Below are 14,858 nucleotides of genomic sequence, written 5' to 3'. Positions count from 1 at the left end.
ACCTGCGGTACGGATTTGCCGTGCACCTTCCTGGCATCACGTTGACATAATATACTGCCTTCCTTCTCATACTCCCTGAGGGAGAGATCCTGCTCGCGTTCTATCACAGCTTACAAAGGGTTAGAAACAGGCAGATTTGCAAAGCTGACCTTCCACGGGTAGAGAAAAGCAGATGCAGCTTCCATCATGGATCTGCCTGAAATTTGCGCAAATTTTGCTGTGGGTTTCAGTCTGGAAATGCTGTGGACTTGCTGCACATTTTACCCTCTGCAATGCGGAAAGTGAAATCCGCAGCCGTTTCTGCAGCAAGATCATCCTGTAGTTTATACGGCTTCTGCTGCATTTTATGTCCTGTGTGGACATATCCTAAGGGCTGCTGATTTCGCACCAGGCGCCTCGGGAGCGTTTTCTGACAATATCCGCAGCATGCCACTTGATGCTGCAGAGATCTGCTGCAGATTTTACCCTTTGCAGCAAATCCACAGTAAAACCGAGACAAAATCTGCACATTTCAGCCCGATACAAGTTGTCACTTTTCTCTACCAGTGGAGGGTCAGCTCGCAAATCTGCTGTAGAGACTGTAATAGAACGTGAACGGGATCTCGTCACTTACGGGCTGTGCTGAGCTTTAGAAGGAAGATAATGTATTCTCTCTAGAAACCGGAAAATCCCCAGGTGCAGATTTTTACAATAGTGTGGATTTTTATGCACTGATGAGGGATCATGAACACGAGCGTGTGCTGGCCTGGCCCGTACTGCGGAACCGCAAACTGCACGGCCACCGACTGTGGGGCTGCCGCATGCGGATCGAGAACCCATTCACTTGAATGGGGCCCGTACTGCAAAAAAGTAGTGCATGCACTAATTTTTCGCGGTGCGGAGGCAGGGACAGAAAACCCACGGAAGCACTCCGTAGTAAATCCGTGAGCTTCCGATCCATGCCTCCGTTCCGTACCGCATCTCCCGGAATGCGGACCCATTCAAGTGAATAGGTCCGCATCCGTGGTGCACACGGCCGGTGCCCATGTATTGCGGACACGCTCTATGCTGCAATACGGCCACGGCCGGGCAACAGCCATGTGCATGAGCCCTTAGGATGCGGATTTCTTTGCGGATTACAAATCACTATTTACGCTGCGGAAGGTTAATTCTGCCGCAGGAACTCTGCACAGGGAGTGATGCTTTTCATCCCCATAGGATAGCATGGGGCAAGTCTTGTGCAGACCTGTAAAGGGAAGCTCACTTACCTGCCTCCCGCTCCTTCTCATCCAGGCCTGCAACGCTCCTCCGGTCTCCCCGCCTAAAAACATCCTGTTTGACGCCAACTGCTGCCAACCACTGGCTGCAGAATGACAAATGGTCACATGACGCAAAGGTATCCGGTCTCCACCGCGACCAGTGATTGACTGCAGGTATGTCACAGCGAGGGGGCCCAGCTGTGGGAGGAGAAGTGGCTGCCCCAAATCTCGCCCCATTCTTGCACAACCCCTTTAAAGACATTCAAGAACTGAGCACCGGCCGCCATTCTTTTCTCACTCCCTTTGTACAAATGCATGCTCAGCTGGGCGCGCACTGGGTGAAGAAGAAGCTCCCTTCTATCCGGGGAGGTAACACTTGGCAACCGAAAAGGGTGGAAAATTTTAAACTTTGCTCCGGGATCCTATCATTACACTACTGTTTATACAGCATTCTTACTCTTACGTCAGAGCAGTATTCATAACGCTGCGGTCTATATTATACAGTATACGATAGTAGTAGCAGTCTGACACTTAGGATACTCCCACCATCATCTCTGGAGAATTAGTACTACTTTCCTGTAATCCAGTGTCTCAGATAATTATCAGGTTCGCTGCTGTCACTTGCTAATTACCTTCAACTCATCCTTTGTAAGCCGCTGCTTCCATAAGTTTGCTTCTTTCTTCGTCATGACAGTTATCTATTGTGATACATTGTTTGCAGCGGACATGTCTACCACATATACCAGCCCCGTATGCGGTACATCGCTCCCCTGCGATATTCAGGATGTCACATCTCTCTGCTGAACGCTCTTTAGTGACCAGCACCGAGGCTACATCCTGCGGAGACGCTTGCTGACATCTTTGTGGTTTACCCTACTAAGCGGTCTGTGGCTTGTAGGTGTCCGTGATTCTGCATCGTTATCACCTGCTGATCACTCGTCTCATTCTGTCATATATTCACTAAAGTGCCGGGATCATGGCGATTCTGGAGCGCGGCCATAGGACGGTATCGAGCAGTGACTCGGCCTGAGATGACGTTTCCTGTGTGACATAGTGAGAAAACCTGCTGGAAGTAGATGGGTCGACTGCGACCACAAAGCGAAGGGCAGCAGGACTCAACGCAACCTGCACTCATCAAAGGGAAAGTGTCATCGCTGAAATATTAGTCGTTCATTATAATCACTTCTTTAATATTGTTTGTAACGTGTTTATTCTTTTAATAAATGTTTTTAATGCTGTTTTATTCTTAAAATCTTCCCTGGAGACACAAACTTCCTTCCTGTATTGTCTATATAGAGGCGGCCATATTGGAGACACACACTTCCTTCCTGTATTGTCTGTATAGAGGCGGCCATATTGGAGACACACACTTCCTTCCTGTATTGTCTGTATAGGGGCGGCCATATTGGAGACACACACTTCCTTCCTGTATTGTCTGTATAGGGTCGGCCATATTGGAGACACACACTTCCTTCCTGTATTGTCTGTATAGGGTCGGCCATATTGGAGACACACACTTCCTTCCTGTATTGTCTGTATAGGGGCGGCCATATTGGAGACACACACTTCCTTCCTGTATTGTCTGTATAGGGGCGGCCATATTGGAGTCACACACTTTCTTCTGTATTGTCTGTATAAGGGCGGCCATATTGGGGGCACACACTTACTTTTTGTACTGTCTATATAGGGGCGGCCATATTGGAGACACACACTTCCTTCCTGTATTGTCTGTATAGGGGCGGCCATATTGGAGTCACACACTTTCTTCTGTATTGTCTGTATAAGGGCGGCCATATTGGGGGCACACACTTACTTCTTGTACTGTCTATATAGGGGCGGCCATATTGGAGACACAAACTTCCTTCCTGTATTGTTTGTATAGGGGCGGCCATATTGGAGGCACATACTTCTTTCCTGTACTGTCTGTAGAGGGGCTGCCATATTGGAGACACACACTTCCTTCCAGTATTGTCTGTATAGGGGCGGCCATATTGGGGACACACACTTTCTTCCTGTATTGTCTGTATAGGGGCGGCCATATTGGAGACACACACTTTCTTCCTGTATGGTCTGTATAGAGGCAGCCATATTGGAGACACACACTTTCTTCCTGTATTGTCTGTATAGAGGCAGCCATATTGGAGACACACACTTTCTTCCTGTATTGTCTGTATAGAGGTGGCCATACTGGAGACATAGACTTCTAAGTGGCACCCCCGTTCTTCACCCTTTAACATCTCTATACAGAGATCTGTACTGCGCTGAAGGGGAAACACCAGGCCGCTATCTCTTGAAATAATCTTTTGGAAGTAAAGAGACTTTGGTTCATGGTACCAAGGGGACAGGTAGTATCAAGGTCAGTGGACAAGCCAAGGTTAAGGCAGGCAGCATGCATTCAATCGATTTAAAAGTCCAAAGGTCGAGACCGGGAGAAAAGGGTCAGAATGAGGTCTAGGGACGGCAACAAGAAACACAGAGATATGGGAGAAAGTCAGGTACGGTAAATCAGTGAAGGTGAACACATTAACAGGACTCTAGCAAGCTAGGGAACCTTGTTGCTCAGGCACCATCCCACATGGGAAGGCACATCAAATACCCACAGAAGGTCATCTACAGGCTGGAGACAAGTTACAGTATGTGTTGGCCATTTAAAAGCTGAAGAACCCACATGCCCTAAGAAAGAGAGACTCCAGGCAGGATGTGAATAGGTTGCAGAGGCCTAGCACAGAGGGGACAGAGAATCAGTACTCTGGTGGCCGTGCCTGCAAGGAAGTAGGAAAATGGTGGCAGCGTGGGTCGCAGGAGCAGGCACAGCACATGGGTGCCCAGGTCTAGTACAAAGCTGAAAAATAAGCTTCAGAAAATGTCAACCTACTGTTTTCCCTAGTGGCCAGTGTGAGAACTGCAATATTTGAAGATGTTTTTAAGTAGATGGTCACATAAAAACATTAACAAACAACTTACATACTACAGCAATAAATTCATTTCTCTTTCAATTATCTTTTACGTTCTGTGTCACAGGGTCATCCTGTCTAGATGGCGACTACGTGACTCAGGAGAAGATACTGATGATGTACGTGCACTTGCTGTCTTGTGTTGATCATGATTTCTGTAGAACACGTACATGCACACAACACGTGGGGCTGAGGACAACATTTACAGTCATGGCTGCCTCCTCACCCTAAGGCCTCTTTCACACGGACGTTGCGGGAAAATGTGCGGGTGCGTTGCGGGAACACCCGCAATTTTTCAGCACGAGTGCAAAACATTGTAATGCATATTGCACTTGCGGGAGAAAAATTGCGTGTGTTTGGTACCCAAACCCGAACTTCTTCACAGAAGTTCGGGCTTGGGTTAGATGTTCTGTAGATTGTATTATTTTCCCTTATAACATGGTTATAAGGGAAAATAATAGCATTCTGAATACAGAATGCATAGTCAATCTGCGCTGGAAGGGTTAAAAAATTTTTTTCATTTTTTTAACTCACCTTAATCCACTTGCTCGCGTAGCCCGGCATCTCTTCTGTCTTCATCTGAGCTTTGTGCAGTAACAAGGACCTTTGGTGACGTCAGTCATCACATGATCCATCACCATGGTAAAAGATCATGTGATGGATCATGTGATGACTGTGACATTACCACAGGTCCTTGTTACTGCACAAAGCTCAGATGAAGACAGAAGGAGATGCCGGGCTACGCGAGCAAGTGGATTAAGGTGACTATGCTTGGTAAGCTGAGAGAAGGCCGCAGTGCTCACAGGAGCGCCAGTGCCTTCTCAAAGAGCTAATTGGTGGAGGTCCCGGGTGTCTGACCCCCACCAATCAGATACTGATGACCTATCCTAGGGATAGGTCATCAGTATCAAAATCTCAGAAAACTCCTTTAAGGCCCCTTTACATGGGAAGGAAGCGTTCCTTCCCGACAATCGATTGCTCGTCAGTGGAGAAGACTGATGCATACAGAATCATCGTTTGCCTGCAGCAGAGTGCCGCTCAGACCACCCAATCTACTGGTGACTGATCTATTACCTGATCGAGCGTTTTGCCGGCACCTTTACACCGGCAGGTTACTGGTACTGAGATTCCATACACTCGAACATTGGGCAATGTAAAGGGCTCTTTAATAACTCATCTCTCTGCTGCACCTTCTCCAGTGATCAGCAACCTTCTGCACTCCAGCTGCCGTGAAACTACAACTCCCAGCATGCTGGATGTTCCTGTAACTCCCATGGAAGTGAAAGGAGGATTCTGGGAGTTGCAGTTTCAGAACAGCTGGAGTGCCGGAGGTTGCTGATCCCTGGTTTATATCCTGCAGCTGCACAGTATTATTTTGCTTCATAATGTTCTGAGTGAAAACCTGTTTATCATGTCGAGGGAGTCTCTTCTGCAACCACTCAGCACATGTAGCTGCATAAAGGTGGTCACCCAGACAGAACCAAAGTAGTTACTGGCAAACAGAAAGTACCACAACCATCACAGGGTGCCACAGGAATGTTTATTTCAATGGGATGAAAGGAGAACAGTTGCAACACCTCTCTGTTCTCTTTAGACCCCTTTGTTCTCTCCAAAACTTTCTGTCCTTTTCTAGAACCCTCTGGCCCTTCCAGGCTCACTTTCCAGGCACCTTTGCCCCTGCTTTACACTTCTCTGTCTCTTATCGGACTCCTCTATTCTGTCCATACCCCTCTGTCCCTCTCCAGGCACGTCTGTGCCCCTCCAGACTTCCTCTGTCCCTCTCCGGGCACCTCAGCCCCCTCCAACCACCTCTGCGCCCATTTAGACTCCTCTTTCCCCTCTTTAAATCTCATCTGTCCACCTCCAGACCCCTCTGTCCACCTCCAGACCCCTCTGTACACCTCCTGAACCCTCTGTCCACCTCCAGACTTCCTCTGTCCTTCTCCGGGCCTCAGCCCCCCCCAACTACCTTTGTGCCTATTTCCCTTCTTTAAATCCCATCCGTCCACCTCCAGACCCCTCTGTCCACCTCCAGACCCCTCTGTCCACCTCCAGACCCCCCCCTGTCCACCTCCAGACCCCCCCTGTCCACCTCAAGGCACCTCTGTGCTCCTCCAGACTTCCTCTGTCTCTCTCCGGGCCCTCAGCCCCCTCCAACTACCTCTGTGCCTATTCAGACTCCTCTTTCCCCTCTTTAAATCCCATCTGTCCACCTCCAGACCCCTCTGCCCACCTCCAGACCCCCCCTGTCCACCCCCATAACCCTCTGTCCACCTTCAGAACCCCCCTGTCCAGCTCCATAACCCTCTATCCACCTCCATAACCCTCTGTCCACCTCCAATACCCCTCTGTCCACCTCCAAGACCCCTCTGTGGCAGCTTACCGATTACAGGAACAAAGGATCCCGTTTGCTGAGATCCAGAGATCTGGGAATACAATACACATAGGATTGTGACTAAAGCCTGCATTAGACAGGCTCAATCAGAGCAAGCAATTGTCGGGAGGGAAGCGCTCTCTCTCGGCAATCGCCGGCTATTACATGCAGCCATCTCCTTCCCAGCATGGGGAGGAATGATCGCTATGCCATTGCTTGTCCCCATACTGTCTAGTGGTTAGCCGGCGGCAGATCGTTATTAAACAGCAGTATCTGCCGCCTGCAAACAATGATTTTTAAGCATGTTTAAAAATCACAATTGCCTGGTGAACGTTCACCAGGCAACCGGTGGCAGTATTACACTGCCAGATGATCACTAACGAACGTTCAAACGAACACTTGTTATCGATCATCTGCCGAAAAATTGGCAGGTGTAATACAGGCTTAATTCTCATAAATTGGCGGATTTACTCAAGTTCCACGTTTATGGCCCCTGTGTAGAGAACAGTGACACCTTCCAGCTCATCCTCTGTATCTGCTGGAACCTGGGATAACGGTTTTTATGTATACAGCGCACACACTGAAACATGATAACCTCCTCGGGCCGTAACCCGCCCAACGCAGCTGGAGAAAATTCACAAGGTCTCTGCAGTCTTCTTGCTATCGATCTCCTGTCTCCCAAGACTCAACTTGGCACTAAGTGTACAGCAGTATTATGTAGACCTTGTACAGCGGGGACATTAGATGGATTTATGTATGGAGCTGTTAACTGGTCACTTTATGTTGGTATTATTCAAGCACTGTATGACGGTAAAGATATTGCGCAACACTTTTAATAAGTTACAGCAGTGAATGATGGTGGTGTATAGCATCATTTTTTTTAGGCAACCGCAAGGCAGCGTTATTTGAGTACTGCACTGTATGGCATGGTCAAATAGGCATTGTATGTTACGGCTATTTGTACACTGTATGGCAGTGTACGATGTAAGGTCTTGTGCCTCCAAGATGACAGTCACCTCTGTGTGACCCTGCGCCCTTCTCCGTGCCACTGTCAACATAATGAGCCTTAATATGTTCCTCGGACTGAAGAAGAGAAATAAGGCTATGTCTTAAATACGAGCTGAATACAATTTACCCGATAGCCATACCTCACTCTTATGGAAATTCTAGAAGATTAGATCAAAATCTAGAATTAGGATCGATGCTCCTCGTCTCTGCGAATAGCGCGCCCCTTGCTCCTCAGCTCACATTATAATGAATGCCTGCCAATAGGGCTTACTCATAAGAGCCTTGTGTTCCTTCCCAAACCTCGAGCCTGCAACGGGGCAGAAGCCAAAAAAATATGATTTTATGACCCTCTACCCAACAAGTCACGACCGCAAATTCTTACTGTGTGGTGTGCAATATTCCCAAGGGTTTCAGACTACAATATCCGAAAAAGTTTTTGCAATGAATGAGTTCCTACCGTGGTACGAACAGAAGACAATGGTGGTTGTCCTGGGTACGGACTTTCTGGCACAAGGGGGGTATGAGCTACTCACCACTTACCGGAATTGACTCACGTTGTCATTTACTGTACCAGGCAGACATTATTATACGTTTTCAAAAATAATAGGGAAATTCTCGATGGACGTCTCTCCTCCATGGGGGGGGGATAATTGTTCTCAAAATATTATCGAAGGAATGCTTTTAACCGGCACCTCGGGTGATGTACAGCAGCTCCGCTCTCTGTATACAAAGCCCTCTGCTGTCCACATGACGTGTAAATGAACTGCCATATATCACTCCAGACAATGAGGTATAACAGCCCCGCAGGTAATCATGGCAACCGTGGACAGTGTTTAGATCAGGAGGTAGAACGTGGCATCATCTACCGAACGCCCGGCCAATTAACCCCGACCAGAAGTTATCAATACATGAGGAAAAAAGCTTAAGAAAGTATATACCGTATTCTCCGCTTTATAAGACACACTTTTTCCACCTAAAAGTTGGAAGTGTTCACTAGAATGCAGGAGACGCGGGAAGCGAAGTGCTGTCGGCACTCACCTCTTTCTGCTTGATTTACGGGTCGCGCTACCGTGTCCTGACTGTGTATAGTGTCTGGACATGGTGCGCAAACCACGACCTGGAGCTGCACACAGTCACGTGACGGTGCAGCGCGGACTCGGAGAAGATCAGGGAATGTGACTGCAGCAGAGACCACCAGACCTGAAGAGCAGCGGCGGGCAGGAAAGGTAAGTGGATTTATTTATTTCATCTCTGATGGGCATCTGACCTAAGGTCTGACATGGGGAGTCTGGTGTGAGCTCTGATGGAAGTCTTATCCGACATCTGACATGGGGGTCTGATCAGGTAGAGGGGTCTGGTCTGAGGTGGGACATGGGCGTCTGATCTGGTATAGGGGTCTGATCTCAGGTCTGACATGGGGGGGTCTGGTCTGTTTGATAAGAGGGTCTGAACTGAGGTATGAAATGAGGGTCTGATCTGAGGTTTGAAATGGAGGTCTGATCTAAGTTCTGACATGGGGGATCTGGTCTTATGTGGGGGTCTGATCTGAGGTATGAAATGAGGGTCTGATCTGAGGTTTGAAATGGGGGTCTGATCCAAGTTCTGATATGGGGGATCTGGTCTTATGTGGGGGTCTACTCTGATATGGGGGTCTGATCTAAGTTCTGATATGGGGGTATGATCAAAATCCCAAAAGTGGGAGAAAATGGTGGTGTGTCTTATGAAGTGAATACCAATGAGTGCTTCTATTACGGAAGTGCTCATTAATTCACAGTAGGATCAGGGAGCAGCGAGCGTAGTGGACCTGGTGCTGGCTGTACGCTCCACACCCTGGTCTTCTTCTGGGCGCCTGCTGTGCTGTGTCCCGATGGCATACAGCGTCAGGACGTAGTGGGACATCAGGTCACAGTGCAGCAAGGTATCGGTATAAGACCAGATAGCAATAAGTGCTGGAAGAGCACGCCGGATCCTATGAGTGGCAGCACAGTCCAGAGGAGAAGAGGTAAGTTCTTTTATTTATATTATGTCTCATCCGAGGTCTGATGAAAATTGGAGGTCTGGTCTGAGGTTTGAGGGTCTGATAAAGATTAGGGGGCTGATCTGATGTCTGATGAAGACTGGAGGTCCGATCTAAGGTCTGATGATGATTGAGGGTCTGACCTGAGGTCGGAAGGTCCAATAAAGATTGGGGGTCTGACCTGAGTTCTGAGGGTCTGATAAAGATTGGGGGTCTGATCTGAGGTCTGATGAAGATTTTTATTTTATTATTCTTTTCCTCCTCCAAAACCTTGGTGCGTCTTATGGTTTGGTGCATCTTATAAAGTGAAAAATACAGTAATCACATAAGATTGCATCACATAAGATTATTTTAGCCAGTGTACATAATTTTTTTTTTAGTTTTCACATTTCTGTCTTTATATGTATGCAAATATCTGGCTTTTTTAATGTTGTATTCACATGGATGTGATCTTATGTGATTATATTGCCTTACCCTGTTTTACAGCTGCTGGGAATTGTAATTACATGTGGTATTTAAAGGCATTTTCCAAGATTTTTTCAACTGATGACCTATCCTCACTACTGCGAGCGGTGGTGTCTTCTTAACCAGCTGATTGGCGGGGGGTCCTGGGTGTCAGAACCCCGACCCCCAGTCAGCTATTGACGACCTATCCAGAGTATAGGTCATCAGTAAAGAGATCTCGGAAAACCCCTTTAAATACGATGTGTATTATTATATGCCCACTGTGACAAGGCACTATTGTACAGTCACAGAGACACAATGGTGTTGGTTTGATCACCAGGTCCAGATGGAAAGGCTATTAACAGTTCCAGAGAAGACTGGTTGGTTGGCACTGTGGGCATGTGACTGGCACCACCAAGCGGTCAGAGCTGAAGGTGGTTTAAGGCACTGTTTTGGATTACTTATGGGACTAATGTATCTCTATCAGGAATCTAAATAAACCCGGGATGATAAATTCTACCGCCACCTGGTACTGTGAGAACCGCACAGTAATTCTCATCACGGGAGAAGAGTTTCATGTAAATGTTGTTTTGAGAGGATTCCAGCTCTGGCAGCGGCGCGATCCTTCCAGGAAGGCTCTGGACTCGCAGAAACGAGGGAATTAGACTTTACGGGCTGACAATAAATCTCCGACTTGTCCTTGAACGCGGCTGTAACATGATCCCACCGCTATAAGCCTCCAGAGATCTATGGATATCAGATGATCCCAGGATTCCACAATTAATAGGTCATGTTATTGGATCTGCTGATAGTGGATGATTCTATTAAAGGGGAAGGAAGAGCAACATGGACGTCATCCTACAGAGGGTAGCAACGCTGACTTTGTCATTTTACCTTTAGCCCTATTCTAAACCGCAAGTAATACATTCTGATGCCACAAAAGGAAAACCCCGCTCAGATACAGATCTGTAGGTTACAAAACCATATTCATTCATTTTTATTTTATTTTTATGTCCCAATTTCAACAAATCAATGTTACTTTTTGGATAATGAAGCGATATAATGTTTCAATATAGGACCCTGTTGACATCTCCAGCCTGGATATAAGATGAGATACGGCCTCTAGCCTGGATACAAGATGAGATACGGCCTCTAGCCTGGATACAAGATGAGATACGGCCTCTAGCCTGGATACAGGATGAGATATGGCTTCTAGCATGTATACAGGATGAAATATGGCCTCTAGCCTAGATACAAGATGAGATACAACCTCTAGCCTAGATACAAGATGAGATACGGGCTCTAGCCTAGATACAAGATGAGATACGGCTTCTAGCCTGGATACAAGATGAGATACGGCCTCTAGCCTGGATACAAGATGAGATACGGCCTCTAGCCTGGATACAAGATGAGAAACGGCCTCTAGCCTGGATACAAGATGAGATACAGCCTCTAGCCTGGATACAAGATGAGAAACGGCCTCTAGCCTGGATACAAGATGAGAAACGGCCTCTAGCCTGGATACAAGATGAGATACGGCCTCTAGCCTGGATACAAGATGAGATACGGCCTCTAGCCTGGATACAAGATGAGATACGGCCTCTAGCCGGGAAGGACGTCCTGCACATATCACTGAGCTGTTAGTGTCCCTGGTATGACTACTAGGGGTAACCGATGGGGTGTCGTATGTGATGGCTCCACAGATCATCACACCAGCAGTTGGAGCAGACCATCATGGGGCCCCGCATTCCTAGAAATCCAAGAGGAGTGCACACGTAGCAGCCACAACACATCCAAGGACGCCGCTAAAAACTGCACCAACCTGCGTTTTTCTTGGAGCAGTTTTGCAGGTAAGCAGCATATTTACCCACAATACCGTGCACACTGACAGGGTTTGGCGGGAGGGACAGGACAGGACAGCCACAGTCTGACAAACGTAAAGCATTTACAACTGGCAGAAATTATAGCCCAAATATAGCCCGGCTCATAAGCTAGCATACATCTGATTATCCGGCGCAGGGATTGCCAGAAGATCACATTTATAAAGAGATGTGATCTGACTTGGGGTACTTTCACACTAGCGTTAGTGTGATCCGGCAGGCAGTTATGCCGTCGGAGCTGCCTGCCGGATAAGGCGATCAGTGTGATAACTGACAGCATTTGTAGACGGATCCGGGTGCAGATCAGTCAACAAATTCATTGCAAGAATGGATCAGTCTCTCCGCTTGTCATGCGGATGGACGGATCCGTCTTGGTCTTTTTTACAGTTTTCCCGGTCTGCGCATGCGCAGACCGGAAGGATGGATCCGTCCTTCAGTTGTTTTGCAATGCCAGATCCGGCTCTAATGCAAGTCAATGGGAATTAATGCCGGATCCGGCATTCCGGCGACTGATCAGGCATTTTGGACGGACATAATACCGCAGCATGCTGCGGTATTATGTCCGGCCAAAGCGCCTAACAGTGACTAAATGGAAGGCATACTGATGCAAACTGAACGAATTTCTATCCATTCAGAATGCATTGGGATATGCCTGATCAGTTCTTTTCCGGCACAGAGCCCTTTTGACGGAACTCTATGCCAGAAAAGAAACGCTAGTGTGAAAGTACACTAAGACTAGAAACGTCCGTGTTAGTAAATCATCCATACTGGCCACCAAATAACTACATCTCACATCATCTGACCCCAAAATGTACCGTACCTGAGCCTTCATCTCATACAGAGCAGCGTCTTCTGGGGTTAAATTGATCCCCTCATCCCATTTCTTTATAGCCTCCCAGTGGCTAAAAAAAAAGCAAAAACAGCAATCAATACAGGAAAAAAAAAAAAACACATAAAACAGATACAAGACCATAATAATACTAATGAGAGGACATGGGGGAGAACTCATCACCTGAGTCACTAGGGCAGGGCTGGCCAACCAGTGGCTCTCCAGCTGTTGTAAAACTACAATTCCCACCATGCCCTGCTGTAGGCTGATAGCTGTAAGCAGTCTAGGCATGCTGGGAGTTGTAGTTTTGCAACAGCTGGAGAGCCGCAGGTTGGCCAGCCCTGCACTAGGGGAACTCATAGTAAAGAGGGGGGATCAGAGCAAAGTGCACTAAAGCTTCATTCTGAATCCCCCTTAAATGTTATCCAAAAATATACATATAAATAATAGAAAAAATAATTGCTTAAAATATTCAATTTCTTACATACATGCCAACACTTACACCATGACCACCAGTCCCTCAAGGAGCATGAATCGGTCAGGGAAGCAGATGGGCTGCAGACACACCGAAGTCCCTAAAGTCTGACTACTCTATTACTGAACTGCCCCAATCAACATTAAGTCCGTTATAAATCAGTGATGTCTTTACCAGAAGTTTATCTGATGGGAGTTGCCATCACTCCAGGTCCCTGTGAAGCATGCAGGGTTCTTCTTTGGATTAGACTGAGCCGATGTTTATACAGAGAACATGGTGAACATTCGAAGCTACATTCATCTCCACTATAAACATGGCTGACACACTCCACACACATTGCTGAGACGTGCAAACCTCCAGATCGTGAAGACTATGCCCTCCAGAACCCTCTAGCCCATTATCCTCCTCCAGACTCCTCTGTGTCCACCAGACTGATCTGTCCCCTCCTGAATTCTGTCCCCTTAAGACCCGCTTTTTCCCCTCCAGAATGCTCTAGCCCATTATCCTAATCCAGACTCCTTTGTGCCAGACAGACACCATGATCCTCCTCCAAACTCCTCTGTCCTCCTCCAGAATCCTCACTCCCCTCCAGACTTCTGTCTCCTCCAGACTCTTCCATCATATTGTCATCCTTCAGACTTTTCTGTCCCCTCCTAACCCCTTGGTCCTCTACCATCCAGAGTCCTCTGTCCATCTAGAGTCCTCAGTTCCCTCCAGACCTCATGGTCCTCCAAAAAGCTGTTCTATCCCTCCAGAATCCTAAGTCCCCTCCAGACCATTCTGTCATCAAACTCCTCTCCCCTTAAGACTCCTCTGCAATATTGTCTGCCTCCAGACTTTTCTGTCCCCTCCAAACCCCATGGTCCTCCACTAGACTCCCCCATCCCTCCAGAATCATCTGTCCCCTCCAAACACCATGGTCCTCCGCCAGACTCCTCCATCACTCCAGAATCATCTGTCATCTCCAAACCCCATGGTCCTCCACCAGACTCCTACATCACTCCAGAATCATCTGTCCCCTCCAAACCCAATGGTCCACCACGAGACTCCTGTCACCTACAAAATCATCCGTCTCCTCCAGACCCCATGTCTCCTCCTGATTTCTCTGTCCTCCTCCAGACCCCCATGTCCTCCCACTGGGAAGGTTTCTACAACATCAAGATGCCACAGTGGTCTGATTGCAATAGAGAGCAGAGAAGTAATTTCCTAGCTGAAGATGGAAGTGGCCAGGGGTGATGGAAGGTTTGGCAGAATCATTTATACGTTATGTTGATCCTGGGTAAGATCATGTGTAGGTTATCTGCAGTCAAACCATAGGAAACACACTGTAATATGCTGATGAGTTGTGCAGAATGACAAAGTGAGCTATGCTGCATCTGTAACTCTCAATGGTGAGAAACCTTCATATAACTCCTTCCTTGAGGAGATCTAGTGTCGGGGCCTCTCACACAACCTTCTCATAGCTCATCACCGAGCACATGGTGGTCAAACCCACACACAAGACGGCTCTACACTGAGGCCCAGCAAATGTCGGATGTGTCAGTCTCAATCCCGCTCCCCTCAGTTCTACAAGAGTATAAGGTTTCTGGAGATGGACGCATGGAGCTGAGTGTATTCCCTGGTGAGGCCGGCGGACATT

General features: G+C 47.6%; 1 protein-coding gene and 1 long non-coding RNA gene across 2 annotated transcripts in view; one reads left to right on the top strand and one right to left on the bottom strand.

Annotated features, from left to right (window-relative positions):
* Window positions 1–14,858, bottom strand: part of TTC33 (tetratricopeptide repeat domain 33) — a 202,859-nt gene that overhangs the window by 78,584 nt on the left and 109,417 nt on the right. Inside the window, exon 3 of the mRNA XM_044276705.1 lies at window positions 12,736–12,817. Within this exon, the coding sequence (XP_044132640.1) occupies window positions 12,736–12,817 (82 nt within the window). The remainder of the gene's footprint in view (window positions 1–12,735; window positions 12,818–14,858) is intronic.
* The window catches only part of LOC122925189, a 29,021-nt gene that overhangs the window by 3,150 nt on the left and 11,013 nt on the right, over window positions 1–14,858 (top strand). The gene's annotated exons all lie outside the window — the stretch shown is intronic.

Source organism: Bufo gargarizans, chromosome 1 (assembly GCF_014858855.1).
Source record: "Bufo gargarizans isolate SCDJY-AF-19 chromosome 1, ASM1485885v1, whole genome shotgun sequence".
NCBI classification, from domain to species: domain Eukaryota; kingdom Metazoa; phylum Chordata; class Amphibia; order Anura; family Bufonidae; genus Bufo; species Bufo gargarizans.
This window is presented reverse-complemented; position numbering and strand designations above follow the sequence as displayed.